The sequence below is a fragment of the Calypte anna genome, chromosome 1 (assembly GCF_003957555.1).
Source record: "Calypte anna isolate BGI_N300 chromosome 1, bCalAnn1_v1.p, whole genome shotgun sequence".
NCBI classification, from domain to species: Eukaryota; Metazoa; Chordata; class Aves; order Apodiformes; family Trochilidae; genus Calypte; species Calypte anna.
In genome coordinates this window covers 110,373,059-110,400,529 of record NC_044244.1, presented here as the reverse complement: position 1 = coordinate 110,400,529, position 27,471 = coordinate 110,373,059, and the positions used below count along the sequence as shown (strand labels likewise).

Sequence of the window (27,471 nt, the reverse complement as noted above, 5' to 3'; positions counted from 1 at the left end):
TAGGATCAGTCATCAGAGGTTAGACATGACCTGCAGAACACTAGACCCCTCTGCATGTGTGCAGGGGGTAGACGTGGTTAGAAGTTGCTATAGTCAGCAAAGAAAAATGGATGTTGTAGAACAACATGGAAAAGTCCCACCTTTTTATGTGGTCTGGTGGTGTGTACAACTGCTTCTCATTCTGCTGTCAGGTGGAAAACACAGATAGGAAGCTCTTTTCCTTCAGACTCACACAGCCCAATGACTTTTAAAGTAGGATTGTAGTTATAAGAACTCACTGTTTTTGTGGGAAGCCCCAGATCACAGATGGCTGTGTTGCCATTAAGACTTAACGTGATGTGATTTATTCTCCACAGTAAAAGGGGGGAAAAATGCACTTCTGGATCAGCTTTTTATTTTAGAGTATCTCATAGTGCTTCAGCTACTGGGTCTGTGAATCACTCCAGCCATCTGTTGGTAGAACTGCATCCATGCTCAGTTTTGCAGAGCAAACATGTTCATAGTGAATTTGGACAGGAAATTTGTCAAAGTAATACCCTTTCCAACTGAAAGTGCAGAGAGAGGGCAGGCAGGATGTGATTAAGTTGAATGGAATTTGGCCTTGACGCTAGGAATAATGCTGGGTTTTCCACCACGTTGGCTGCTTTTCAGAAGTGCGTGAGGTAAGCTTGCAAACTTTCACAGATGAGTGATCAGGATTTGGCTGCATACCTTATTTCAAGTTAACATCCCCTCAACCACCCCTTTCCTTTCTTAAAAAACAAAAATAGCCACCACTCTGAAGACCAGTTTACTCATCACCATGTCAGGCTCCACTTCAGCTTCATGGGAAGAGCAGCAATAGAACTGTTAAGGTGCTTCCTTTCAAGTTTTGGAGGTGCAGAATGGGAGTGGCAGGAAAAAGCTTAAAACCTGCTGTAAAGATGATGTCCTACATCATCTAATGGAGGTGGGATGCCTGCGATCAAGATCACACCAGCCTGAAACACACCAGCCTAAAAAACACGTATGCATGCCCTTAAGGTTTTTGGCAGAGCATGCTGCTGAAAAGATTATAAAATCCAAAGTTTTACTGAAAGGTTTCTTAGTAGAAATTCAGTTTGCTTTGCTGCCTCAACTAGAAGAAAGGGTTTGTATCTATTGTCTGGTCCATCTAACTAAGTACCACACAGGCCAGTACTTCTGCTAATAGTTTATATTGGTTGAGTTGCACAGAAGCTAGTTCTGGTTATCTTGCAACATCCTTGAGTTTTATTTTGGAATAGTAATACTGAGTCTTCTCATTTAAGACTGTAACTTTTATTTACTTGCATTTATATATCCTGCTTTTGCAGGACTCTTTCCTGCTTTGGCAGGATACCCCACAGCTTTGAATGGGTTGTTGACTGGACCTGTTGCAGCATCTTGACTACAAGTTTATTACTTCCAGGAAGGTGTAACACTCAGGCTGGGAACCAACATCAGCTGGGACAGTGCTTGTCAGCTGCTGGGGACAAGAAAAGCCTCTGAAATTTTAGGCAATCAAAATTCCACAGGAGTGCTGGACAGAAGAAAGCTGATTTTTTTCTGATCCTTACCCGAGGTCAGGAAGACCCAACACGTGCAGCTTGTCCTGCCATGCTGCCACATAGTGCTGCCTGCCTCGGTTAGCAAGTTGTAGTGCTTGGTTTAGTCTGGGTCAAGAAAAATTAGGGTGCTGGCAACCAGCATGGGAAAGGGGAGAAACTGAATGGGAAGGAAAATCTTCTTACCTGCAAAGACCTAACACAGTTTCATTTACTTCACAGTGAACTAAGTGCCAAATCAAAAGCACTGCAACTGCAAGTAGTAGAAGATGGAAAGTTGGATAGTAAGTATTAAACCTGAATTATTTTGCATGATCAGTTCGGGGAAAATTTATAACATAAGACTGCATTTTTAAACTCCGTAAACTTAAATTTATGTCCTAGAGTTGAAATCCTTAGAAAATCATCATGGGCCACACTGACTGACCTGGATAAAGTGCTGTCTGTGTACACCATTACTGCCATCAGTAATCATGGACAGAAGAGAGACTACATAGTTCATATGTCTCTTGTCCTCCTCAGGGTTAAGGTTGCAGAGAATCCTGGTTTTCAGCTCTAAATGTTTCTTTCTATACTGTCAACATACTGAGTCTTCCATTTGCTGATAGCCAAATTTTTCAGCCTTCTAAACTTTTCAGATCCACTGTGAGCAATTTGGGTTTCAAGCGAAGCTTTCCAGGTCTTTCTGTGGCTGAAGGGGCATCATGGGTGTTAATGCTAAATCCTTCCTTTTAAAGCCCCAGATGCTGCCTAGCAATTGTCAGATGTCAAACACAATACTTATTATCATATTGGATTAAATATAAAACATGATAGCTGAAACTGTTTTGCTACTTATTTCTGTTGCTGCAGCTTGCAGGTAGCCTTCAGTAGCAAGAAAACTCCTCCACTGAACTGCATTTGGTTAATTTGGAGAATTATTACATTCCTAGTGGGAGTAAGGGGTGGGGTAGGAATACTGAAACCAAAGAGGACGTTGAGGTATTTCCATGGGCTTTGTAATCTTGCTCCAAACACCTCATTACTTGAGCTTTATTGAAGTGGTGACACAGCATCATAAATTCTTCTATACTTTGCACATTCTTTTGCTGATACAGTTTTGCTGTAGCTAAAAATATCAATTGTCTTTCACATCTTGGATCCATTTGCTTTTTCCTTCTTATGTCAGGTTTTGTGTTTAAAATAAATGAAAAAGAAATATTGCTTTTTGACACTCAGCTAATTCTCTGTGGTTTAGTTCTGTCAGTTATATCCAGCTTGTTTCAGGAAAAGGTTGAAAGTATTGGCCAAACTTTTCATACCTTTTTATTAAAAATAATGTGCTTTTACTCATGATGTCTTTGATAGTGGCTGAAGGCTTGGCCAGTATTAGGTAATAATGTTTTAAGTAAGCTACAGTTAATAAGCAAAATACCCTAGTGGACTATGTTTGACTTTGGGTTTGTGTTACTGTATTTATTTTTATTTTTAATAGTATTGATACACAAAGTCATGCAATACCTTGCACATTATTGCATTTATTTGCAGATTTAGGCAAATGCTTAAAAAAATTTCTCTGATGTTGATGCCAGTTTCAATATTTAACCAAAAAAAATGGTTTCTATATACTGTTAGCAAATGTATAATTGTTTCTCACATAAAGTTTATTTTTGCCTGCACCTGCACATTTTCAGTAGGGAGTCCTACCAACAACATCTGAAACATTTCACACCCTACTTAGAGTGTAAATACCAACCTGGTTTATTGAAGAAAAAAATCCCAATTCATTGCACAGGCAATCATGTGTCTCCACCCCCTGTATCATCTTAGATATTCTTATCTCAGACATTTGAACAGAAATCTCAAAGTAGAATCATATTAGTAAGGAGAGCGATGAGAAACAGGAATGAATAGATCTCTGTTTGTCTTTTAATTCCACAAAAAACTAGGATTTCATCCCTGACATCATGCAGTAATTTTACTGATAGTTTGCTCCGGTCTAGTGTAGCTAATAAAGGGGAGGAACGAGAGAACTGCTGAAATGGCACTAAAGATCAAACTATGAAAAAATATTATTAATGATACACCAGGAATCTAGACTATTACCTGAAATGAAATATTAGATGTTTTCTTTTCCAGATGTTTTCTTTTCTGTGTATACCAGAAAAAATAATTGCCAGAAATAGTGGCAAGTAAGTAATGTTTCATGTCTGTCATGACCCAAGTATGTCACCCAGAGGGATACAGATTGGACCTCCTTGTTTTCTAAACTGTTCAGAGAGGAGTCTTGGTGCAGCTGAATCCAATCCTAGTCTCAGATCTGGCCCTTCCAGGGAGAGAAATTAAAATATTATGGTCTGAGGAAATGCTCAACCATCAGCTACCCCATGACAGGACTGAAGTAAAATGACACTCAAGGTCTGTATTTGGATATAAGGTTTAATTAAAACTATGGAAGGAATAACTCATACCTTGATTATTTTATATGCTCAGGAAGCACAATCATACAGACTGATTATTTTGAGCACGAAAGTCACAGTACATGTATGTTCAAGCTGCACAGCCTGGGGGAAAAAAGATCATGGTATGTCTTGCATTGTTTATTATTACTATTTTAAGATGGAAAAGGGAGAGAAAGAAAGAGAGAATAGGAGAAGAAAATTTAGAGAGATAGCTAACAGATAATCATGGATCCTGGATCCTGTGTTGGGCCAGTCAGTGGGGGAGGGTTGGTGTCAGAGAAGCTCCCCTAGCCCACCATCACAACTCCTTCTTTCATAGGCCTGTTGAGCTTAAAACAATCATTTCAAAACAATGAGTAAATGTGGTTGAGGCATAACAGATTGAGCAACTGCTATCTCAGTGGTTTTTTTCACATGCAGGTGCCAGGCAGTCCTTTTTCTTGGCTATCCTTTTGGTTTTTTCAAGGGCTTACAATGGTGTTTTGACACTCCTTCCCAGAACAGGTCTTGAAGGCTGGTCCCTCACAACGTCTCCTTTCCTCCCTGTTGCACAGTATTAGGTCAAGCTGAGGAATAGTTGTAAAATGGAAAGAAAGCTGTGAAGACTGCCATTTTCTGCCCTGTGGTGTAGAACCCGTTCTTGCAATTAGCTGCCTGAGTTCTTCTACCTCTTCTCGAGTTCTTGCACTTAAACAAACTGACAGCTCAGATATTCGCTGATTTTTTAAATTATTCTTTTATTTCTTCTAGGACCTTTGTCCCCAAAGGTGACTGTGCCTCTAGACTTGTTCAGAAAACAACCAGCTGGCCAGCAAAGCTTTGCACTGAACAGTGAGGCCAGTGAGAGCAGCCCAGTGCCAGGCCCCGTGCTGGGATCCATTAGTGCAGAGGTACTACTGCATTTGGATGGTTTTACGGTGGATCTTTGACCTTGGGAAGTACTTGCAAATGCTTGTCTTGTGATTTGGACTGCTGCTTGTAGCACAGTGCCATTTGTGCCTGAGTTTAGAGTAGGACATCCAGATTGCATGGTAATGGTTTACATGATATTTGTGTCCATCAAAAGATTTAGCTGTTTGCCTCTTGAATGTCAGTAAAAATGCTGAAGGTGTACTACCTAGAAATATTAGTGGCATGCTTACTTGGCTCTGCTTCTAAGGTGACACTTTTTTTTTTGCCTTCTTAGTTCTCTTTTATAGAACCCAATGAATTAAAGACTTGGCAAGCCTCTTCTCCAGTGCCAGCCACTAAGATAGAGAAGGATCGCACTGTGATGCCCTGCGGGACAGTGGTCACTACTGTAACTGCTGTGAAAACCAAACCTCGTCTAGAAGGGAGATCATCTCCACCCAGCACAGGTGAGGAAATCCACTTCCTTCTCTTCACTGATAAGCTGTATTCATGGGGACCAGGAGAAGTTGGGGCACAAGAGGTAAGGAGAGGATCAGGAGAAGTTTGGGGATGCTGTTGTCCAGACATCTCTAATGTGTTGGGGGTATTGTTTGTATTCTTCAGAATCAGGTTTTTAATTTTCATAAAACCTTGTTCTTACAAGACGATAGTGCTCCTTTTAATACAGTCTGTAAAGCTTCATGGTCAAGTAAAAATGCAGAAGAGCTTGGTTTTGGTGGATGGTTTTCCACATGACAAAAATATCAGACTCAGAGTATTTGCTGATGACAGACTAGCTTCTTCATCTGCACTATAATCTCTAAGGACTGGTGTCATCTTGTGACAAAGATTTTTTTTTTTCAACTTGTCTTTCAGGAAAAGATTCTCTGTTTCTTGAGATAAGTGTGAAGCTAAAAAATCTAAACAGTCTTTGTGTGAAATCTCAAGGAGCTTCATTCTTTTCTGTTGTTAAAGAAAATCTTTTACTTAAGTGGGTGTTGTCTAGCATATTATAGTAAAATGTTTAGAACAATAAATTCCTATATTTCACAAATTTTTTTGAGTCATAGTGAATATCCATTTAGAATTTGTATTAAACAATTTTCTCAAACACTTATGATTTAAACAGGCTTTAACATTGGTATAGTAATTTCTTATTATTTTAATGATATATGTCTTGAATGGTTTAAATAACAAAAAAATATGCTCCTCAGATTCTCCTGTGAAAACTCCAGTAAAAGTAAAGGTGATTGAGAAGGATTTCTCTGGTCAAGGTCTCCATTCTCATGGTGCTCCAGTCAGCAAAACTTTATCATCTTCTGATACAGGTAATAAAAATATTTAAAGCTGCTAAAGAGAATACATCTCTCTCTGCTGCACATGGGATTAATGTAATCTTGTTAAAATAACAGCAAACCCATATGGCTACTGCCTTTCAACAGGCAATGAGATGTTTATCTAAGCAAGTACTGTGGTCAGGGATATTGCAGTCCTTCAGTAGAAGTCTGTTTTTAATAAGTGATTTAAATTACTAATTTTGAATAAATAACAGTGAGCTGTAGTTTGGAGAGGAGAAGTGGCTGCAGAAAAAACAGGCTGCTTTCTCTCTTTTGAATAAAAGATTCCTCCTTTGAAAAAGCATAAAGCAGGATGGTATTACTAAGTCAATTTGGGAAATATTACAGAAAGTGCTAGGCTTCTAAGTCTCATAACTTTTTATTAAGTTAAAGATACAAAGCACTTACTGGAAAACTCATCTTAAGGCAACTTAGAGCACATTGATAAGTACAGTGATTTTCTTTTTATGGACATGCAGGGGAATTTATGTGAAATGTTTATGCGATATAGCAGGAAGAATTACTCATTAGAACAGAAGTTTAAGCCAAATGAAGGAAATGTAAAGGCCCATTTGGTGTGGCAGTAACCTGAGTAGCTGTTATTGCAAGCATCATGCCAAAATAGCAACAAGCACTCTGGAAAAGATGCCATTGCCGTGTCTTAATTCTGACTGATGACAACAATAAGAATTTTAAAGTGCCGCTGATGCTGTCCTGGATGCTCTCAGCTGTTCCTGAGAGCTTTGCAATGGATAGAGAGGTGGAAAACTCTGTGTTTATAATGCATGTGCAGACATGTGTGAACCTGCATACCCCTCATGTGCACATACTCTCTAAATTCCAAAAGTATCTAAGATACTTTGTGCAGCATAATTATTCAGACCTTGTTTTTTATTGCACTAGCATGACAGTAATATAAACACTACTCAGTTTAATTAACAATGGTACTATTCCTGTCTGTATTCTTTTGTTGTTAAAACTCTTTATTAGAAAAGCTTACCTCAGACAGTTATATATGGAGATTTTTGTGTTAACTTTCTTAGCTTTGTTTGTTCCTAAGCTTAACAAATTTGATTAGAGTATATTTGCCATGCCCAAAGTACTTGCATAGTAGATGACTGAAATGGCTGTGCTTAAAATTAAACGTGGAGTTGTCACTAAAGGCATTTTATAAAGAATGTTTTGTACTCCTGTGAAATGTTTGGAGGGGGGCAAAGAAGATGCACTTCATCTCTTTGGAGGCAGCTGGTGAAGAGCAGAGTGACTACCACTTTGCTTTCCCCATGCTATCATAGCAAGTCTGGAAATGCTGAGCAAGGATGTCTGGAAAAAGAGCAAAATGACTACCTGAAGAAGTTGTAGTATGTGCCATCTTTGTACTGTGTTAGAACTATGCACTTCATTATTGTGATACCTGATGCTCTACTCACCACTTCTGGATTATGATCACCACAGCATAGCAATACACTAAAATAATGAGATATTTCATGTTAGCTTCCAAAACCTCCTGTGGGCTCAGGGCAATGGTTTGTAAGTGCAATTCAAGTATCTTTTCTCAAAAGACTGGGTAGCAGAATAGCAAGACAAGAACAAATAGTTGGATAGTGAGCTGGAAGATGTTCTGGTATGCCTGTCATTCCTACCATTTCTGCTAATTTCTTTGCATTTTAACTCAAAACCAAACTCTGCCTGTCTCTGCTCTGCTGGGTTTTTTTTTTCTTGTTTCTCTCTCTTCTCTCTGAAATAATGCTTTCTTTTCAGAACTGCTGGTACTGAATGGCACCGATCCTGTTGCAGAAGCAGCCATCCGGCAGCTAAGTGAGTCCGCAAAGCAGAAGGTGAAGTCTCCTAGAAAGAAAAGCACCATTATCATATCAGGGGTGTCCAAGGTAGAGCAGAAACAAACACTTATGTTTAATGCCTTAGTACTGTAAAGTTTTTGCTCCGACGAGTGTGACGTTAACTTAATGTGCATTCTGCTGCCTCTCACTCAGCAGTCTCTGCAGGATCTGTCTCTGTGTGATCAGGGTGGGCTTGCTGGGGAGAGGTTTGGTTTTTGATTGTCAGATGTAACAGCCTGACTGAAAATGTGTGGCATCCTTGATGGGAGTGGCATTAAGAGGTATATGGGAAAAACACTTTAGCTGAGAGCAGAGGACAATTAGTCCTTCTCTGTGTTTCACCCATAGAGGGAAGATGCACAGAAAAAGGACAAATTTAATTTACTTTTTTTTAAAAGATGTTGAAACAAAGCCCCCTGAAAAACCTTCTAGTCCCACAGACTCTGTTACAGAGGGAGGCAAAGAGAAAACTGTTTCTCCCATGGTATTTAGCATTCCTTCAGACTTCCTTCATCCAAAGCCCCAGTCTCCCATCTTATGCTTGGTGCCTGCCTGTAGTCCTTTCCCTGCAGGCTGCTGTAAAGATATTTTGCTGTCAAGTCCGGCTGTTAGGTGCAGATTGCCAAAAAAAAAAAAGCCAAGGAAAAGACAAGTCAGTGAGCATGGGTCTCATCATCATCACTGTGTTGTGCCAGGGGGTGCAAAGGAAGTTAAGCTGCCACAGTGCCAGATGTGTCTGATTGCAATATGGGAACTGCATGGATTTGTGTTTAGCTGATACAGCTTCCAAGAAGTTCTTCTACAAGATTAAATGTTTTGATGTGTATTTTCAAAAAAAGACCAAATGATTGTCCATTCGTGCTGGTATTTCATTACAGCAGCATATGTAGGAAAGAGTCCCATTATTTGCAGTGGGGCAAGGGGTAGGTGGGATGCATGTACTTAAAGGTTTTATTTCAGTCATTTGGCTTTCATGACATGATTAATGCATTTGGCTAAATGCTCCTCCCTGTTAGTAAAGCTAAGGAAGCCTCAGGTGGCTTTCTGTTAGACCCAAACCCTACAAATAAAATTGTAAAGAAGAAACAAGAACAGAATTTTTGCAGGGAGGCTTGTTTTTCTGCCCGCAGAGCAGCTTGTGTCAGTGTTGTCTCTTATTTTCACTGGGCAGACCTCTTTATCTCAGGACAGTGAAGCTGCACTGATGATGGACTATGCTGCGGCCATGGACACCTCCTGCAGGGAAGTAGATCCAGCCACTGTGGAAGAAGCTATTGGAGGAGTCACCTCTGATAAAAAGCTATCATTAGGTGCTTCAGAAGGAGAACCTGATACTGATCCACAGCAAAGTACCCACAAGGCTTGGGGTTTGGAGAATGGCAGCCAACAGTGGGACACCGACACACTCTTAGACCAGACCTGTGAAGAAATATCTGGGAGCTCATTAAGTGTTTCAGAAACGGGGAGCATGAAGAAATCTAAAGGTACGTGATCCCTACATCTGCTTTAATGAACGATTGGTTTCCCCACATAATTGGCAGCGTCATCCTTTCTTACTGATTTTTTAAATTTGTTTTGTTTTGTTTTGTTCTCAAATTCTGTGTGATTATGTTGTTTGTTTAAAGCTGTCTTACTAGCAGCAACACAGGGTGCAGTCCTCTGGCTCTGAGAGCCAGGTCAGGCGTTCTTACACTCCCCTCCATCAGGAAACAGAAGGGCGGAAGGACAGCTCATTAAGCCCAGTTCTTCTGGGAGAGAAATAACAAGCTACATTGTCAGTTCCTTAGTGAAAACCATGTTCATGTAAACAAGGACTTGTGCTACAGTAGCAGTCCCATTATTAAGGTGAAAATGGCAGGGTTCCCTGGTTATTTTCTGTTACTTTCCTTCTCCTTCCCATCTCCGAGCACACAAAACTCCCCTGCCCTTGCTAAAACCTGTGTTCAGGAAGCACCACAGCTAAACCAGAGGTAAACTTTTTTTGAACTGCCCTGTGAACAATTTCTCCCTTCTCACTCATTTCATTAGTATGTAGTTTGCTAGAGAAAAGGGAATAAAAGGTAATCTAATAAGTAAACAAAAGGGTCAGATAATTTTGCTTACACAATTCAATAGCTGCAGTTTGAAAATATCTTGGGGGTTCTTTGTGTTTTCTTTATAAAACCATTAACCTCAGAGGCTGTAGCACTGGTTTGTGGTTAAGTGGTAAATGCAGGTGCTATCAGGAAGTCTGGCACAGCAGTCTCATGGGCTGCGTGTTGAAGTTGCAAAAATTGTTGTGTTTCTCACACATATCCATCCCTCTTTTGCTTTTTAATTTTCTATGATTCCCTTATCCAGAGATACTTTAAAATGGCTTCCTACCAAAACCTCAGGAAAAACCTACTGTAAAACCCTCCCCCAGCCCCTAAGGCATACATGGGACCTCTTTGCCAAGACCCTGCTTTAGACCATCGAGATTTTCTGGCTTTCTCACAGCTTTATTGTTCCATAGATGAGGATAGGTCAGCAACAAACAAGTTGACATAGATGGTTAGGCTTGGGAAAGCTTTGGGTGTGTCTGGGACAGGGGAGTAGAGGGTTAGCTGGGGAGGGATTTGTCTCATTAGGAGCCTGGAAAAGTTTAGGAAGCTGAATAAATTTCTGCATAACTCTGGACTCCCTTTTTAACATCATATTCTAAAACGAGCAAGTGGAAGTTTGTATGTGAGTTGTTTTCTTCCCTGTGCAGTATGTTGCAAAGAGATTAGGCTTCTAAATATCCTGTTTACATGATGTATATAGGACTGCTAAAAAGTGCCAAGTATCTCTAATATTTGAGAGAGCTGTCTCATCTTGAGGAAATATCTTTAAAAACTGTCTCGCATGCCTTTATACCTAGAGCTCTTTGAATCTCTGCTTTGTCACAGCTGAAATAAGAAAGCATTTCAACTCCCCTGTCTTCAGTTAGCTTTTAAAAGTTAAAGGTTTCTGTCTTTTCAAATGCTTTCCCTTTAAAAAAAAACAACACAAAACCAAAAAGCCTAAACAAAACTCAGACAAAGCAAACAAAACCCCTTCTGCTTTAAAAAGCCTTGTGTATGTATTACTGTCTTAAAGTAAACACTGTCTTTTATCTTTTTTTAAATTCTTGCATACCAGTCCCCTTTTATAAACTTAAGAGGATTACTATGTCAACCAGAATTAATTAACTATACAGTAAGTTATTTTTGTCTTTTTATTTATTTTAGGAAAATGTAGCTTTACAATGGTACACTCATAAAAACTGAAGCAAAACATAGTCTGAAACCCATTGTCTTATCCATTTCTTTCCTCCCTCCAAAATTACCTTCCATGCTCTAGCAGACTAGTCTGCTGGAAAAAATCATTCTTCTGGTGGTTGTCCTGTTTCAATCAGTCATACAACACGGACAACAAGGAAGGCTTGGAGGGGTGCTCTACATTCCTGATGTCCCTTCATTGTGCCTTTTCCTTCAGTATCTTGTTAAGAATCAAAATCTGCTTGTGCAAACCATGTGTGTGAGCCCATAACTGGATATACATATGCAGAAATTTTATTTTTATGCCTGCTGCTTACAGTTTTCTAGATTTCTTTTCTAGTCTAATTTGTAGAGCTACCAGGACATCAGCAGGTATTTATAAAACCACTTGGATAAAAGCTCTTTTGGAAGTTGGGAAGGAATGGAAAGAAGCGATCCCTATTCATATCCTTGTATATATGGATGGAAATCTTCTTTCACTAACAAAAATGAGATTCAGAAGTGATCTTAGTCCCACAAGCATTTTCAGAAACTAGTGCAGAGGAGCCTATGAAGACCAGTCAGTCCGTGCAGCATTCCTGACATGCTCTCTGCTTATCTCCCAGTGTTAGGGGCAGAGCCGGCATATGGATCCTGTCGAACTCAAGAAGTAAGCACGCAAACAGCACGAGCATCGCCAGGATTGTGATTTGCCCTACCCTGCCTTCTTAGCAGGGGTGCATGCTTCCACAGCAGCTGGAGCCCCTGTCAGGAAGCACGTACCAAACAGGCTGGGTGGCAGTGGGGATGTGGCAAGCTTCCAGATAGCCATGACCTCAGTACTTCTGAAAACACAGGGAGCTTTCATGTCAGGGGGCTGGTGCTCGTGCTAAGCCAGTGCTGCTCTCAGGGAAGTGCTGCCTGCAGTTTTTTCAGCTGCAGTGAGACGTCCCAGACCATCCGCACAATTTTTGCAGCATTCTTGGTTCGCTTCTGTTTCCTAGTATGGGAAATCAGTCTGAATGGATAGGGCTGAATAGCTGCTTACAGATCAACCCTTCTGTCCTACTCCTGTTGGCACAGCTGCAGCTGCCAAGACTGCTGGGTAGAACAGCTGACTGCAAAAACAAAAGCCACACAGCAGCAAGGATTCATCAGTCCCCCCCAGTCTTTGCATATTAACAACTGTCAGTATCATGGGGTTGAACACTGTTTCTTTTATGCTATTGACGACAGCTTGAAGTGGTACTGCCTTGCCAAAAAGATCAATGAGAGGGCAGTGGGAGAGCAGTCAAGATTCAAATCCATGAGTTCCAGTTGCTTTCAGCTGACTTCTGCTTCCATCCCATTGTGCCCTGTGAGCAGCCTCAGCAGCAGCAAGATAAAACATGCTAGAATATTCTTTCAGCTGCTGAGTGCTTCATCCTTAAGATATAAAGTAAAAAACCCAAGTGCATGTTTGTAATAGCTCTGTTATGAGCAAAGAAGCACCTGGCTGCATGCAGCAGAGCTGACATGAAATACCTATTCTGCAGCTGTTGCTGTGCAAAATGACACTTGGCCTGTGTCAAGTCCCTGGGGGACAAATACGTAATTCTAGCTGTTGCAGACTATCACATGAAAGAATTGGTCCGTGTGGTGCTTTTTGTATTCATTTGCAATGGGAGGAAAAACAGAATCAAGACCACGAGGTGACAGGAATCAGTAGCTGAACTGAGAAAGACTCAGGAAACTCGATAGGGATGCAGTAATGGGGTGTGGAAGCTTTGCCAGGGAGGTGACGGTCCTCACATACTGGTCTGACTGCCAGAAGGCTCCTTTGGTGGCTTGTTACCTGGGTCCTCCTTCATTCAAACTGGCTCATGCCACTTGGACAACAACCCCCTACCCAATTCTGCACAAAACTGATGCTGTTTTACCATGGGGCTGGTGTACCAACACCAGGCAGAGTGTTGCTGGTAGCTCAGAGCTGTGTCCCTGCCAGCTGCAGCCCAGCTGCCTTATGCATAAGGCACACGTGTGCACATGGAAAAGGAAGGTGGAATTTGGCAGAACGGTGGCTACAAAACCGAGTTTGCCAAGGGAGAAGAGAACTGATGGATGGTGTTGGCAGCAAGAGTCCCAAGTCCCCGGTGAGGTGACAGCTGCAATTGCCTTGGCTGCATAATAGGTTTGACATGGGATCAAGGAAAGTAGTACAAAAAAATAAAGCAACTTAATCTATTGCAGAAGGGATTTGTGCAAATTTATAAACCCATTGGAAGCAGATGTAATATTATTTTTAATCTGCTTGAAGTGAATTGCTATTCCAAACAGGATTTTAAAATAGCAAATGCTTTGGGGTTGTTATTCTGGTGGTGCTACTCAATTAGTACAGAATACATGCTGCCTGCCTTTTGTGAGCCTACTGCATGCAGGTTGGATGCCAGGTAGTGTTCTCCTGCACCAGCAGTGTCCTTCACCTCAAGCTGAAATGCCACCTTCATGTTGTACATCATGAGCTAATCTTTTTCTTTTTTTTTTTTTTCCATCTCCTTTGATCTCTGAAAGAGCAAAAAATAACATTACTTCCTCTATTTCATTCTTTTTATAAACTATGCTGTACTTTTATTGTTTTGGAAAAATTGGATGTGCCTGCTTGACATGTGAGAACCCAGTGTACAACCCATACCAAATGCTGTGCATGTGTATTTTTGACCACTAACATAGCTTTCAGAAGAGCATTTGAAACTAGAAGTCTTAAGGAAGGAGGCTTTTACAAGATGTGTGGAATTACTTTAGAAGCTGAAGTCAGAGGATATTTGGTTGCTCATAGGCATGTTTCACAGTAGCTTTCCTTCCTTTTTCAACAGTACCATTTCTGGAAAAGGAAAATTCCTTTTATCTTTAGTCCTCCTCTAGCAATATATGTGAGCTCATCTCTCCTGAACGCTTCTGCTAACAGTACAAGTGTATATGCATATACCTAGAACTAGCACAGCCTGTCATGATGCAGTTTGCATGATACTTGCATGGAATGAGGAGAAGTGGAGAAATACATAATTCCACAGAGTCTGAATTTCTCAGTGGTGTTCAGCTGGGAAAGAGCTGGATCACAGCGGGGCAAGGAGGATTCAGTGGCATGTGGTGTATGTATGTGTGTCTCTGGCTGAAAGCACAACGATTGCTCACATTACCAGTATCTGAAATCACTTGTTCCAAGGTGGAACTCTTACTATTGTGGCCTGTAAATGGTTACAAACCATCAATATTCTTGCTTTAATTCAACACCCCCCTAGCTTCTGAGACTGAATAGTTACCAGGGTGATGCTTAAACTGGAAATGTTAGGACCGAGGCTTCTTTTTCTCAGGCTCCAGCTGAAGCTGAGCTCCAAGAGGAAACCTGCCTGCCCTGCCTAAAGTGTCCTCTCCACCTTTGCCATTTGCAGGTGGGATATTGAAAAAAAGCGCGAAGCTCTTTTTCCGCCGGCGCCATCATCAGAAGGACCCAGGGATGAGTCAATCGCACAACGACCTCATCTACCTGCAGCAGCCACTGTCAGAGGAGACCCGCAAGAAGGGAGGCACGCTTTCACGGATTCTGAGCAGAAAGCTCCTCTCCAAAAACAAAAGCAAGAGCAAACTGAATGGTGCTTCTGCAGAACCCTACATACAAGACTGAACACTCTCTGGTGGGATACGTGACCATCAGTTGACCATTTGTTTACAGAGCAGTACTAGAGAATACAAATATGGCTGGTGACTTGCATAAAATGATGTTCGCTGGTACAGTGGTCCAGGAATAAACAGAAAGCTTGTCTTTTTTTGCTTGTTTTTACAGAACGCTTTTTCTCTCTGATTATGAAGTTGTTCCTCCAAATACAAGCGGCACTAATTGTATCGTGGCACCTTTTGGAGGTCTGTGTGGTTTATTGTAGAAGACGGGGGAGGATGTGGAATGGTGCAGGTGGGGAAGACCTGCATGTAAGCACCTGGTTTACATTAACAGGGAGCTAAGAACTGAAACACCGTACCTTCTGTATGGCTGAACCACCACAAAGAGAGAAGATACTACTGTGCTTCCTTACTGCAGCCTGGAATAGTAGCAATGCAAGTCTCGAGTTGTTTATCTAATCAGGCTAAAAGGGAAAAGAGAGACCCAGATCCAGTTTGTCTTGTAATTTAGAAATGGGTAAGTTTTCAGAAGTGGAACTAAAATGCTGATTACGATAGCCTACTGTAATAACTATAGCCTGCTGTAATAACTGCTCAGTCTGTGTAGGTGGAGAGATGCCTCTGATGTTAGCCATAAATCAATAAATTATGCAAATACTTATACTAGCCTATTGTTTCATGTTCTGTGCGTAAGTTATGCTTAAAAAAAAAAACCAGAACTTTTTTTGAAGTTTATTTGAGTCTACTCACAAACAAAACATTTACGAATTCTTATATGAAGCTTTTCTTCCCTGTGTGAAGCTGCATTGCTAATGCAAAAACCTACTTTAGGGGCCCTAATTCCTTCCCCTGGGTACTTGTGAGACAAGTATATTAACCATCATATCAAATTCAAAGCTAGAAGCAATAAGTGATGGCTAGAGTATATCTAAACCTAGATATGCTTTTTATTAGGCAGCTTGTTTCACTTGCCAAACACTGAATGAGATCTTAGAAAACACAGTTGTGAAGACAGCTTTAAAAAAAATACTAATAATGATTCCCTTAGTAGTCTTTCAGTTTCTAGATCTAACAATGCTATCTATCATGTGGTTAGTTGGGTGAGTAGTTTGGGTGAGTTTTTTTACTTTTTTCCTCACTGAATATTGCAGTTGGTTCCTTTCAATTAAAAGGAAAAATGATGAAAGTAAAGGCAAAATTCTTGTTTTGGATATTAAGAAGAGTAAAATATCACTTTTCTCACAGGTACCATCTTTCATGCATACCTGTACTTTTCTACCATCTATTTTCCTTCTGAGGACAAAGGACCAAACTTTTTCTCTTTAGCCAAGCTAAAATCCATTCCATCAAAATTATTGACATGAATAGATGATAGATTAGTGCCTGCTTTGCCAGCAGTAATTTCCCTCTGCTCTTTCCTCCCCTTAACACATCCAGCACTTTGGCAGGTATTTGGGCTTTCAGCTTGAACTGCTCTTCAAAAATAGAAAGTCACTAAAGAACAGAAACATTTCAAAACTTCTGATGGACAGTATATTTGTTGGTAAATACTTTTACAAAGACAAATAGAGGGGGCTGGTTTCTTTTTTACAAATAAAAGGGTAGAAGAAATGAACTGTCAAAATCTTTTAACTGAGCCTGCTGTTTAAAAATAGTTTCTGTGTAACCTCTTAAAATCACTGGGGTAGTACAGCAGTGCAGACTATCAAATAGTTGTACATTTAACCCTGCTTCTTATTATGAAAATACTTGTAGGCATTTTAATATGATGTATTTTGAAAATTGGTTACAAATGAGTCTTCTAGAGATACAACATGCTTAGGAATCCCAGTTCAGTAATACAGGTTTGTTCAGCTTGAATATGTTTGAACACTTTTATTTGTTGGTAATTTAATACACAATAGAAGTTAGGTTTCTTCATTTGTCTAACAGTGGCTGATGATATGAACATTAAAAAAAAATATATATATAAGATACCGTGTTCTCTCAACATACACTTTTTCCTTTGACTTCCTTTTGACTTACGAGGAGCTCTTGTTTGCTGAAGGAGAAGACCACAACTGATCACCAAGTCCAAGAAATCAAAGCAAGACTGAGCTCTGTGTGTAGCACCCCCTTGCACTAAAAGTGAAGAGCTGTGGAACTGGGAATGTAAACCGAGCACCTAACACTCCTTGAAATCTGCTTAAATTACTGAACTGTGACTTTAATGTACAAAGCTTTATTATGTACTGTAGAATGGGGTGGAAATGATACTCAATAACTTGCAGAATACAGGAGTAGGGTTTGTGTGTAGCTTAGTTCAAAGAACAGATACACAAAGTGGGTTTTTTGTTTCTTTTTTATTAATGTCTTGGTGACTGCCCAAATGTGAGCCTTGATGGTGGGAACCAAGAGCATTTTGTACTGCAAAATGTGTGAAAGTTTGGGCTGACATATTGAGAGAGAATGAGTTATTAAGAAGAGGAAAGCAAGGCATTTGGGGTAAAAAGGGAATCCTATTTTGTAACTGCCTTCACTCCTCAGGAAAATACACATCATTTGGTTTTATGTTTGACCTTCATATCTGACCAATGTGGTCCTCAGCTCTTCTTACTCCTCTACAAATAATTTGCTGTAAAAACAAGCTAAAGTACTAAACACAAAGAGACAACTGAGTTGCTCAGTCATGACAACTCAGCCCATAATACTGAATTCCTGCTCTCACCTTCATAGAAGATTACATTGTCATTTAAAATCAGGAGATCCGAGGATATACGTTTTTTGTGTACTCGTATTTAGGTCACTGTGAGATGGATCCTGACAGCCAGCAGGAGCTTTGCTACTGCTTTGGCTAGAGAGGACTGGGTTTGTAAACTGGCTTAACTAACACTGCAGCGTATCCTGTTGGGAGCTGCTCGTTTCCTTTGCAGTTGTGTGGAGGATTCCGAAGGGAATAAATTTGCTTTTTTAGGTTTTGTAATCTTTGTTATTTTAATAATCTCACATTTGAAGAGTAGAACAAATTCCTGTGTGATACTACACAGTGAAAACTTCTCGTTTTCCGTCTTCCAATTTAATTACTTCAGAACAATAGCTTGGAAAGAACCTGTGAAATGTTTCTCCCTTTTTCCCCCTTTTCTTACCCTTCTGGATGTTCTGTACAACAATTAAGGCATCTTATTTATTTCATGAGGTCTAAGAGATGAAGGTTTGATTATCTTTTCCTAATTTTTCTGCCCACAACTGAGCCTTCTTAATCTGTGTTTGTGGCTTGTTTTGCTGTATGACATTTTAGCTTGTTTATTTCCTTTGATGGAGACAACCTGCATCCTTACTTAACCAAGATCTGCCTTGGCTTTATTGTGGATTTTGGCCGAGTAAGTAGTACAAGAAGTTAGTTTCTCTTTGTAGTTTGACACAATGAAACTACCTAATATCTCAAGTGAGAATACAAGGTAGGTAACTTTCTTAAAATGACTGAGATCACTTTAAAGGTAATTTTCAGGAGAAGTGGATCCTTTATCATATCCAATTCACTCCAAGAAGAAATGAAAGTCACTTCACTCTTAGCTACATATGAAGCTTGTGGACTTTAGGTGGCAGGAAGGGAGATGGCATGTCATCATGGAAAAAAGTTCATATTAATTTAAAAAGCAAAATACCCTTGGAAAATTTCTTAATGGGCAGATCATAAACTTTGCCCCATAAAAATGGGGCTTTATTCTCAAGCTTTGTTAGATTTTTGTTTTTCCTCTGCTCTTTCTTTGGGAGAGAGGTTGGAGTTCCAGGGCAAACAGACCTGTATTTACTGTCTTGCTCTTGAGAGGACTTGGCTTGCAGTTCTGCTTTTTTTGCAGTGTTCTTTTGCCTGGCATTGATACCAGTTTTGAGAATCAATGAAATTTTACAGCATTTCCTAGTACTGCATCACCTTCCTGGCTTTTGAGTGGAAGCCTTCTGCTGTGTGTTTCTTACAAAGTTTTGGTGTTCTTGATATGCAAAGTGTTATAGGAAAAAGGAAACATAAAGAGCCACTAAATGTGTGTGGGAAAGCAAAATAAGAATCTTGCTTTTGTTTTAACATCTTTTTCAGCTCTGGTAGCTCTAGGAGTTACAAAGAGCAAGAGTTGTATGCAGGGTGGGAGCTGTGTAGCTTTTTTATTTTAGCTTATTGCAGTTTTTCAATTGTAGAGCTGAAGTTTCAGATAAATGCTTAAGTACATAATCAAGTATACCGTAGCTCCAGGCTAAGACATTCCCATTGTGAGTGGGAACAGCTGACCTCATACTTCGACCTCCGCAGGGTCTAAGTAGATTTATTCATGTTTTTAAAGTCAGCATACACTTCTGTACATTGCTAAGCCACAGCCTTGGTGACAAGCAATTTAAGATAAACTATCTAACAAGGGTGATTATTTTAGGTTTAGGGTGAATAATATAATTTCACTCAGGATATCCAAACTATTGCTATGCAAGGTGCTGACGTGAGGGCAAAGTAGCTTGGAAGGGTGGGTCTGAGGTCTTTCCAATACTATAACTGTTTTTCCCAGTAATGTGTTATGTTTTGGTGGGGTAAAATACTTTTTTCTTGCATTCAGCTGTGCTAGTCACTTCTTCTCTGGTGGTGTTTTTTAACCAACACAAAAAAGTTGGTGCAATTAAGAAGTCTATGATGTACAGATTTATTATATCACTAAAAAGCCTGTGGATTTTTAAAATAACTATCACTGTACATAAAATAAAAGCCAACTGTCTCTGTATAGTGTACTGCTCTACATGCCTAGTCAGCCATGCACAACAGATGGTTTTCTGCTCTCCTTCACTCATTTGACCTGTTGCTTAATACAGCCCATTTACCTGTTTATTCAGGAGCAGAGTTCTCCACCTACACTGTGCTGACACTGCGGGTTGTTTTTGATAACCCAGGCCATATCAGGTGGCTACTTCTTGTCCTTTGAGAAACTGCCTGAAACATGGACTTAGTGGGAATCTAATGGAAGAAAGAACTGTGGAACTCATTGTTTTATTCTGAAACCATTTGTAATTTTGGGATCAAAGGGGGAGGAGAGCTAGGGTCTGGAGGCTTTAAAGAAGAAGCAAATACTAATGAGCACAACCTGAGAATGAGGTTCTCTTATGATCATATTACTGGAAAGTTATGTTCTAAATTAGCGCTGCCATAAAATCGTATTAGATTGGGGGATGGGAGAACCAAAAACAAAACCCACCAAAAATAGGTATTCACATGAAAATAGTCACAACAGTTGTTTTATTTTCCTTCTCAAAGTGGGTATTTTACCTTCTTTTGCAAAGAAATTGTAGGTTACATTGCTGGGAATTACTGCCAATGTTTCTATGCCTGTTTATTTTATGTTCTTGAAGGGTTCAGCTGAAATTTCTTAATAGTCTCCCATCTAGCCTTTTCCTTCCTACTCTAATCTTCAGAGATGTTTTTTTAACTTGTGTGGTGCCATTCACACAAGAGCAAAAAGGACAAGTTTATCAAAACAAGCATGGCCAGCAGATCCAACACAGGTGATTCTGCCCCTTTGCTCTGGTAAGACCTCACCTGGAGTACTGCATCCAGCTCTGGAGCCCTCAATACAGGGAGGACATGGATATGATGGAGTGGATCCAGAGGAGGGCCATGAAGATGATCAGGGAGCTGGAACATCTCTCCTAAAAAGACAGGCTGAGGGAGCTGGGATTGTTCTGCCTGGAGAAGGGTCTGGGGATACCCAATTGTATGTGAAGGGGGTCTACAAGAAGGCTGGAGAAGGGCTGTTTCAAAGCCCTGCAGTGATAGGATGAGGGGCAGTTGTTTTAAATTAGAGAATAGATTTAAACTGGATGTTAGGAAAAAGTTCTCTACCATGAGGGTAGCGGAAAAATGCAACAGGTTGCCCAGGGAGGTTGCTGAGATATCCCTGAGATATCCCTGGAGATATTCAAGGTGAGGCTCAACAAGGCTCTAAGCAACCTGATCTAGTTGAGAACGTCCCTGCTTACTGCAGGAGAGTTGGACTGGATGACCTTTAGACATCGCTTCCAACCTAAACCATTCTATGATTAGTAGGAACACTGATCAAATAAAAAAAATAAAAAAAATCTGGAGATGCAGGGTCCAGACTTACGCACATTGTAAATCCATACTGCTTCAGCCAGGAAATATACAGGTAACTATTATGTCTTAGTTAATACTTACTCTGACAAAGTGAGTGCACTACAAGTAGGATAACCATGCTCTTTCCTTCCATTTCATCATTCCTCAACAATTAATGCAAAGGTCCTTCTTTTTTTTTAATCTCTCAGCCCTAGCAAGCCTAGTGCAAGATTAATGTTCACAGACTGATGTTAATTCTGCAGAAAGGTCGGAATCCTTGTGCACTGGATGCTGGAGAAACCTGAGCAAGGGCCCAAAGACATCATTGTGAATATGAATATGAAATGTACAGAGAAAGTAAGTAAAAGAAGACTATGCAAAACTATGTCTTCTGAAATACAGATTACATGTGCTTGTGGTTAGAGACTTGAACAATTTCCTTTACTACTACTGTGCTTGTTGAAAACTTCTGGGGAGTTATTTTTTTAGAATAAACTGTTCCCCTTCATTAAATTAATTCAAATGCTACATAGTTTCACTATACCCAAGCACTTAAAACGAACAGCCACACTTGAAATGTTGAAATGGTACTTCAGAAACAGAAGAGGGGATGGATAAAGTGAGCAGTGAGAAAGGGCCTGGATTTTCCCAGCTGTTAAAGCTGTAGCCCTGAGAAGAGCCTGGAGAGGACAGAGCTGGAGCCTTTTTTCCATCATCGTTGAATCTTCAGTGGTGCTCTGTGCAGACTGGCCAGTCACACCACAGTGGCAGGCAGCCCTGCTAAAGGCTTTAGAGGGACTCCAGTGTAGGTAACACTTCTTACCAGAACTAAAAGTTGGGGCACCTTGCTTTAATACATGAAGACCAGGTACTCCTTGGCCCTGGCTTCTGCCACTCTAGGGCTGTTCTTGTTTGCACGCCACCTCTTTCAGCTGGGAAAGGGTGAGCAGCACAGTAACCCAAACTGGGAGTTCAAAACTCTTCTAGCTGAGGAGGGCATTGAGTCCATGCGCTTTGTTGCCTGGGTACCAGGTCTCAGCAGTTGCCCATTAGATGTAAAAAAAAAGCAGCCATCGCTGGTTGTTGCTGAATAGGACCTGTGGCTGTGGCTGGGCTCTGGTAACATCTGGTGTGGCCAACAGGCCCAGGGAAGGGATTCTTCCTCTGTACTTAGCGCTTGATGACGCCACACCTTGAGTCCTGTGTCCAGTTCTGGGCCCCTCAGTTCAGGAAGATTGAGGTGCTGGGGCAGGTCCAGAGGAGAGCAAGGAGGCTGTGAAGGGATCCAGCACAAGTCTTGTGAGGAAGGGCTGAGGGAGCTGGGGGTGTTCAGTCTGGAGAAGAGGAGGCTCAGGGGAGACCTCATCAATCTCTACAACTCCCTGAAAGGAGGGTGTAGCCAGGGGGGGTCGGTCTCTTCTCCCAGGCAGCCATCAGTAAGACAAGAAGGCATGGACTTAAGCTCTGCCAGGGGAGGTTTAGGTTGGATATTAGGAAAAAATTCCTTACAGAGAGGGTGATCAGGCATTGGAATGGGCTGCCCAGGGAGGTGGGGTGTTCTCCATCCCTGGAGGTTTTTAAGAAGAGACTGGATGTGGCACTCAGTGCCATGGTCTGGTACTACAGTGGTATCGGATCAAGGATTGGACTTGATGATCTCAGAGGTCCTTTCCAACCCAGCTGATCCTGTGTGATTCTGTGAACATTCTACTAATGCTAAGACTGACGACGGAAGCGGAATTCTTAAATTCCTACGGAGACGGGCACTCGGGATTCTTGCTCCAAACCCAGCTCCATGGCAGCCGCCCTCCTCCCCCAGCCCAGCCCGGGGCCGTCAGCGAGGGAGGCAGCGCCTATCCCCCTGCATAGGTGTTGCACCCGCCTGGCAATGGGCCCGGCTGGGGGGAAACGGTGCGGAAGGTCCGGCGGCTGCCGGGCAGACCGCCCCCGCTCCGGCTAGAGGGGACCCAGGCGATGAAGACGCCGGTCGAGGGTCAGACCCGCCGCCACCCCCTTCCCCACCGGACTACACTTCCCGCCGTGCTTTGCGGATGGACGGGCTGGCTTCCGGTGGCGCGTAGTTTCCGGAGCGGATCGGAACCCGGAGTCCGGATCCGATCCGGGTCTGGCCATTCCCCGGGCAGGTAACGCCGGTTCCCCGCGATCCCGCCCGCCGCGAACCCCCCCCGCCCCCACGCCCTTCCCTGTCACTCCCCCCAGCCCACGCGAGGGACCCCCCAAGCAGGGACCCCCGTACCACCGCCCCGCGCCGCCCGGCCCGCCGCGCCTCCTCTCCCCGCCCGCCTCTCCCCGGGGTGCGCGGGGCCGAAGCGAGGGCGGTGGCGAGGGCTCCCGGGGCGGCAGCGGCGGCTGCGGCCCCGCCGCCTCCTCCTCCGCCGCTGCCTCCTCCATGCCGCCTGTTCTTTGTTACAGCGGCCGCGCCGCCGCGCGCGGAGGGAGGGCAGTAGAGAGGGGGGCGAGGCGGGTCCGAGGCAAAACCCGGCGGAGCCGGTCCCGGATCCTCGGTCTGGGCCCTTGCAGCCCGCTGGGCTCCTGGTGGCTGCGCCGTGGTCCCGCCGCTCAGCACCCGGACGACTCCGCGGAGCTACGCTGAGGCCGCAGCCCTCCCCGCACGCGTTCACACCGCGCATAACACACACACACACACACACACACAGGCTCCGCGGTACCGGCAGGTTCCGGAACCGCCGCCGGGCTGCCGGCCTCGCCGGGGCGGTGTGTCAGGTGGCCCAGGGCAACCCCCTGCAGAGGCTTGGGGCGATCCGCTGGGCTGTGTAGCGGCGGGGAGGGAAGAAGGGAGGAGCGGGGGGGGGGAAATGTCCCTACGGGCGGGGCTCGGCCGGTAGAGCCGTTGGTTCGGGGGCGAGTGCGGGCGCTGTGAGGGAAACGGCCCCACGGGGTTGGTTGCCGGCGGCAGCGGAGTCTCCCTGCCGGGCAGAGGGGCTACGGGAGCGAAAAGCGGCTCAGCGAGGCAGGGACTCGCCTTGGGGAGGGAGTGGGCTGGTTCCAGGTGTGAGGGAGGGATCCTAATGGAAGAGTGTGGGAGGAGGAGCCAGCTCTGGTAACCGGGTAGGTGGGCGGGTCCGTGAGGGCTGGCTGTGTCCTGACCCGGCTCTCCAGGTGCCTGCCGTCTGGAGGAAGGTTGTGGTGTGTGGATTGAGAAAGGGAAATAGCCCCGCTCTAAACACAAAATCCTGTGTGATTCTGTGAACATTCTGGTAATGCTAAGGCTGACGACGGAACTTAAGTTACTAAAGAGGCGGGCACACACATAGTTTTTCTGCAATATGCTGGTTTTCTGCTCATGTTCGTTAAACACACTGTGCAGATGGTTCGCTCACTCAAGGAAGGGTGGATGTGCCCACAGGTGATGCTGGAAAAGCATAAACTCAGCACCCGTGTCTGTTAATCCATGCCCTCTCCCACTGGTACTGAAATTGTTCCCCTTCTCAACAGTCACTGCTGGAGTTGTCATAATTGCTTGGAAATACAAGGCCTTGCTGTGGTTTACCAGATATTCTGCCAGATAGTTTCCTATTATTTTGAGCAGTAGTGTGAACAAATGAGACACAACATCATGAAGAAAACAAAGGCTATTTTTAAGTGCATTCTGCATGCACACGTATATTCCCAGTAGACACCCACTTGTGTTTTCATATTCCTTATTCACACTAGTAGAAGCCCACTGGAGAATTTGAATGAAAAACTGAAGAGTGTTCAGAGGCTGGTGCTGCAGCTGGAATTTGTGTGCTTAGCTGCATCCTCCACTTTAGGTACAAAATCGCCCAAGTCAATTATATAAGCAGAAAATTCTGGTTTTCTGTTTTTTTACTGAAGTCAGAATTACACCTTGAACCAGTAGTCCAATTCATTTAGTGTCTTTTCACAAGGTTGTTTACTAGTTAATGATTGCTCTCTGGAATTCCCAGAAGCTTTGACTGTTTCTGCAAGAGAGCAACGTAATTAGGTGTGGTAGGATAAGTCACTCAATGGAACATTTTCCTAATACAGATGCTTGAAAAGAAAAAGAATCAGACGTGGCCTATAGCAACAGCAGGTGAGGGTAAAAAGCCTTGAAGTCTGTCTTCAGAGCCATCACGTGAGCTACCATGGCACTTTGTGATTCAATTTGCTAGCAGGAGTGAGTATCATAATGTCATTGAGTTGATAAAAACTCTTGGGACATACAGTTGAGATTTGTAAGGAGTTTGGAAGTCTGTGGGTGAGGAGGACTGTTGTTAAACCAGAATTGTTAAAGTTCACGTTGATGCAGTTCTCCCATTCCTAGGCTTTCTGTAAAATGGGAAAGAAAAAAAATTGTCATGCAAGAATTTGTAACAAGGTACAAATACTAATGTAAGGTAGTCCTCTTTTTGGCACCTGCCAGTTGATGTCTCTCTTTATCCAATACAAAAAACATGAGCCCATTCCTGTTTATTTCAGAGCATGACAGGTCCTTGTGCTGAGCACAGTAAAAATGGGTGACGAATGAGAAATTTTGCAGTGTGGAAAATAAATGTACTTGCTGCAAAAAGCATTTTTTCCAGTTTGTCCCCACCACCTTGAAGAACGTTTATGCTGCTGTGATTTCTCCAGCCCTTTGTTGCTGTTCTCATCTGATGGCCCCTGGAACAAGACTGGCATTGCTGCTTCTGTAGTGCTGCCTGTCAGCAGCCTGCTCTTGGTGAAGAATGCGTCACAGGGACGTCCTAGAAGACGAATGCCTTTCATGAGGTCACACAGCAGTATTGCTGGTCTTGCTGCACTGTGTTCCCTGCAGATCTGAACCACTGACTAGGGAGAATATTTGTTAATTCAGCCATATTTAGGATTAGAGTCTTCTCAAGACACAAGCTAAAAATAACTGAACATAACACCTCTTGAGATAGTGCAGAGCATTCACAAAACATCTTGGTATAAAACAATTTTTTTTTTCACATCAGCCTATGAATTCCTGATTGTGGCTTGTGGCTCGTTTTGCACCATTATACTCTGGGTTTCCCTAAATACTTGTTGAATTTTTTACATTGTGCTCAGGAAAATAACTTTTGGGAAATTCCCTGAATCGCTGCTGGTGCTCAGCATTGGGCTTTTGTATAAATGTTTAAGTGTTTTATTATACAAGTTTAGTCCCCAAAAGCTGTAGCCAAGGAAGACTTGGCTTGTGCCACAGATAGGCAGTGCTGGCCTCTTGGTGAGGAAGCAGATGTGATAAGGGATCGTAGTGTTGAGATTCAATGGATATGTGGAAGATTGTCTTGGGACAGTCCATGAGAGAGTATCAGGGTGCCCAGACTCTGTGACCAAAATACTCCTTAGGCAGTTGCCCAGATGCCTGAGCAGCAGGATCCCTCCTGCCGTGACCAAGAGCCCTGACAACCGAGTGTCCCTTTGCATTCCTATCAGTTGACATACTGGCTTTCCACCCTGTGTGTCTCTGCATGGCAAGGGGCTGTCCTTTGCTCATTGGTAGTAGCCTATGGATTAACTAAGGAATCTGTCTGCTACTTCAAGTGAAGGCTTGAGGTGGAGTGGACCCTGGGTGCAGCTGGAAGCTGCTTGTCAGCCATTGCCCATCTTTTAAGTCACTGTTCAACAGAATGTTGCATTGTACCAGATGTTCTGCAGTGGTTGTTGCTGGCCTTGATTAGTCCTCTAACACCAAAGGAGCTTATAGCAGGGGCTGCAGGGACACACAAGAATGACTGGAGGTTGGCAAGAGGAGGATTGAGGAAGGTTGCTTCAGAGAGAGGCAATATGTGAATCCACAGGCGTTTAGGCTTATTGGTAGTAATTTCAGCAATACATGGAATCATGAGGCAGTCACTGGAGGATTTTAATTTTTTTAACCTTCAATTAATACTTCTTGCAGGGGCAGTGATGTGTTTGGGTATGCTCTGTCTCAGTCAGAATCTTCACTCCATAATGGGATGTTTTAATAATATGGAAAGTAAAAGTTACTCAAAACTAACTTCATCTTTTGTATTTTGTCAGGTTTAAAGAATGGCTGAAGATGGCAATGATGAGATTATATTTGTTTGTAAGTACTGGAAAGGAAAATTATCTGCTTATAATGTGACTTGTCTACCCAGAACGTTAGAAATTCAAGACTAAAACAGACTAAGTCTTCATTTAGAATTGAAGTCATGGAGAGGAGGCTCAAACAGCTTATGGAGGAGTAGAGTGAAGATTACTCATTTTAACCATACACATTTTTCAGGTTTTGTCGGCAAACACACAAAGAGACCTCTCAATGTGAGTTAGCAGGACAATTTTTTCATGGTAGAAGTGAGACTGAAAGCCTACCAGTAGTCTAAGCCCTTTATTTATAGAGCCACCTTTAGCAAGCTGTGGTGTCTGTGGGGAACCCTGACTTCTAGCCTGAGCTGAGGCACTG

At 42.6% G+C, this 27,471-nt stretch overlaps 2 protein-coding genes across 4 annotated transcripts in view; both read left to right on the top strand.

The window, feature by feature from the left end:
- The window catches only part of C2CD2 (C2 calcium dependent domain containing 2), a 38,367-nt gene extending 22,737 nt beyond the window's left edge, over positions 1-15,630 (top strand). Inside the window, exons 8-14 of one of the 3 annotated variants that reach the window (XM_030469298.1) lie at positions 1,788-1,849; positions 4,757-4,896; positions 5,193-5,364; positions 6,112-6,225; positions 7,996-8,072; positions 9,247-9,559; positions 14,743-15,630. In XM_030469298.1, the coding sequence (XP_030325158.1) occupies positions 1,788-1,849; positions 4,757-4,896; positions 5,193-5,364; positions 6,112-6,225; positions 7,996-8,072; positions 9,247-9,559; positions 14,743-14,975 (1,111 nt within the window). In that variant the 3' untranslated portion in view covers positions 14,976-15,630. Of the gene's footprint in view, positions 1-1,787; positions 1,850-4,756; positions 4,897-5,192; positions 5,365-6,111; positions 6,226-7,995; positions 8,124-9,246; positions 9,560-14,742 lie in introns of all 3 variants that reach the window. The other 2 variants (XM_030469297.1, XM_030469296.1) reach the window with 2 other exon arrangements.
- Positions 15,631-23,145: 7,515 nt separating this feature from the next.
- PRDM15 (PR/SET domain 15) overlaps positions 23,146-27,471 on the top strand; it is a 33,925-nt gene continuing 29,599 nt past the window's right edge. The window contains exons 1-2 of the mRNA XM_030449831.1: positions 23,146-23,197; positions 27,069-27,114. Of these exons, the coding sequence (XP_030305691.1) occupies positions 27,078-27,114 (37 nt within the window). The 5' untranslated portion in view covers positions 23,146-23,197; positions 27,069-27,077. The remainder of the gene's footprint in view (positions 23,198-27,068; positions 27,115-27,471) is intronic.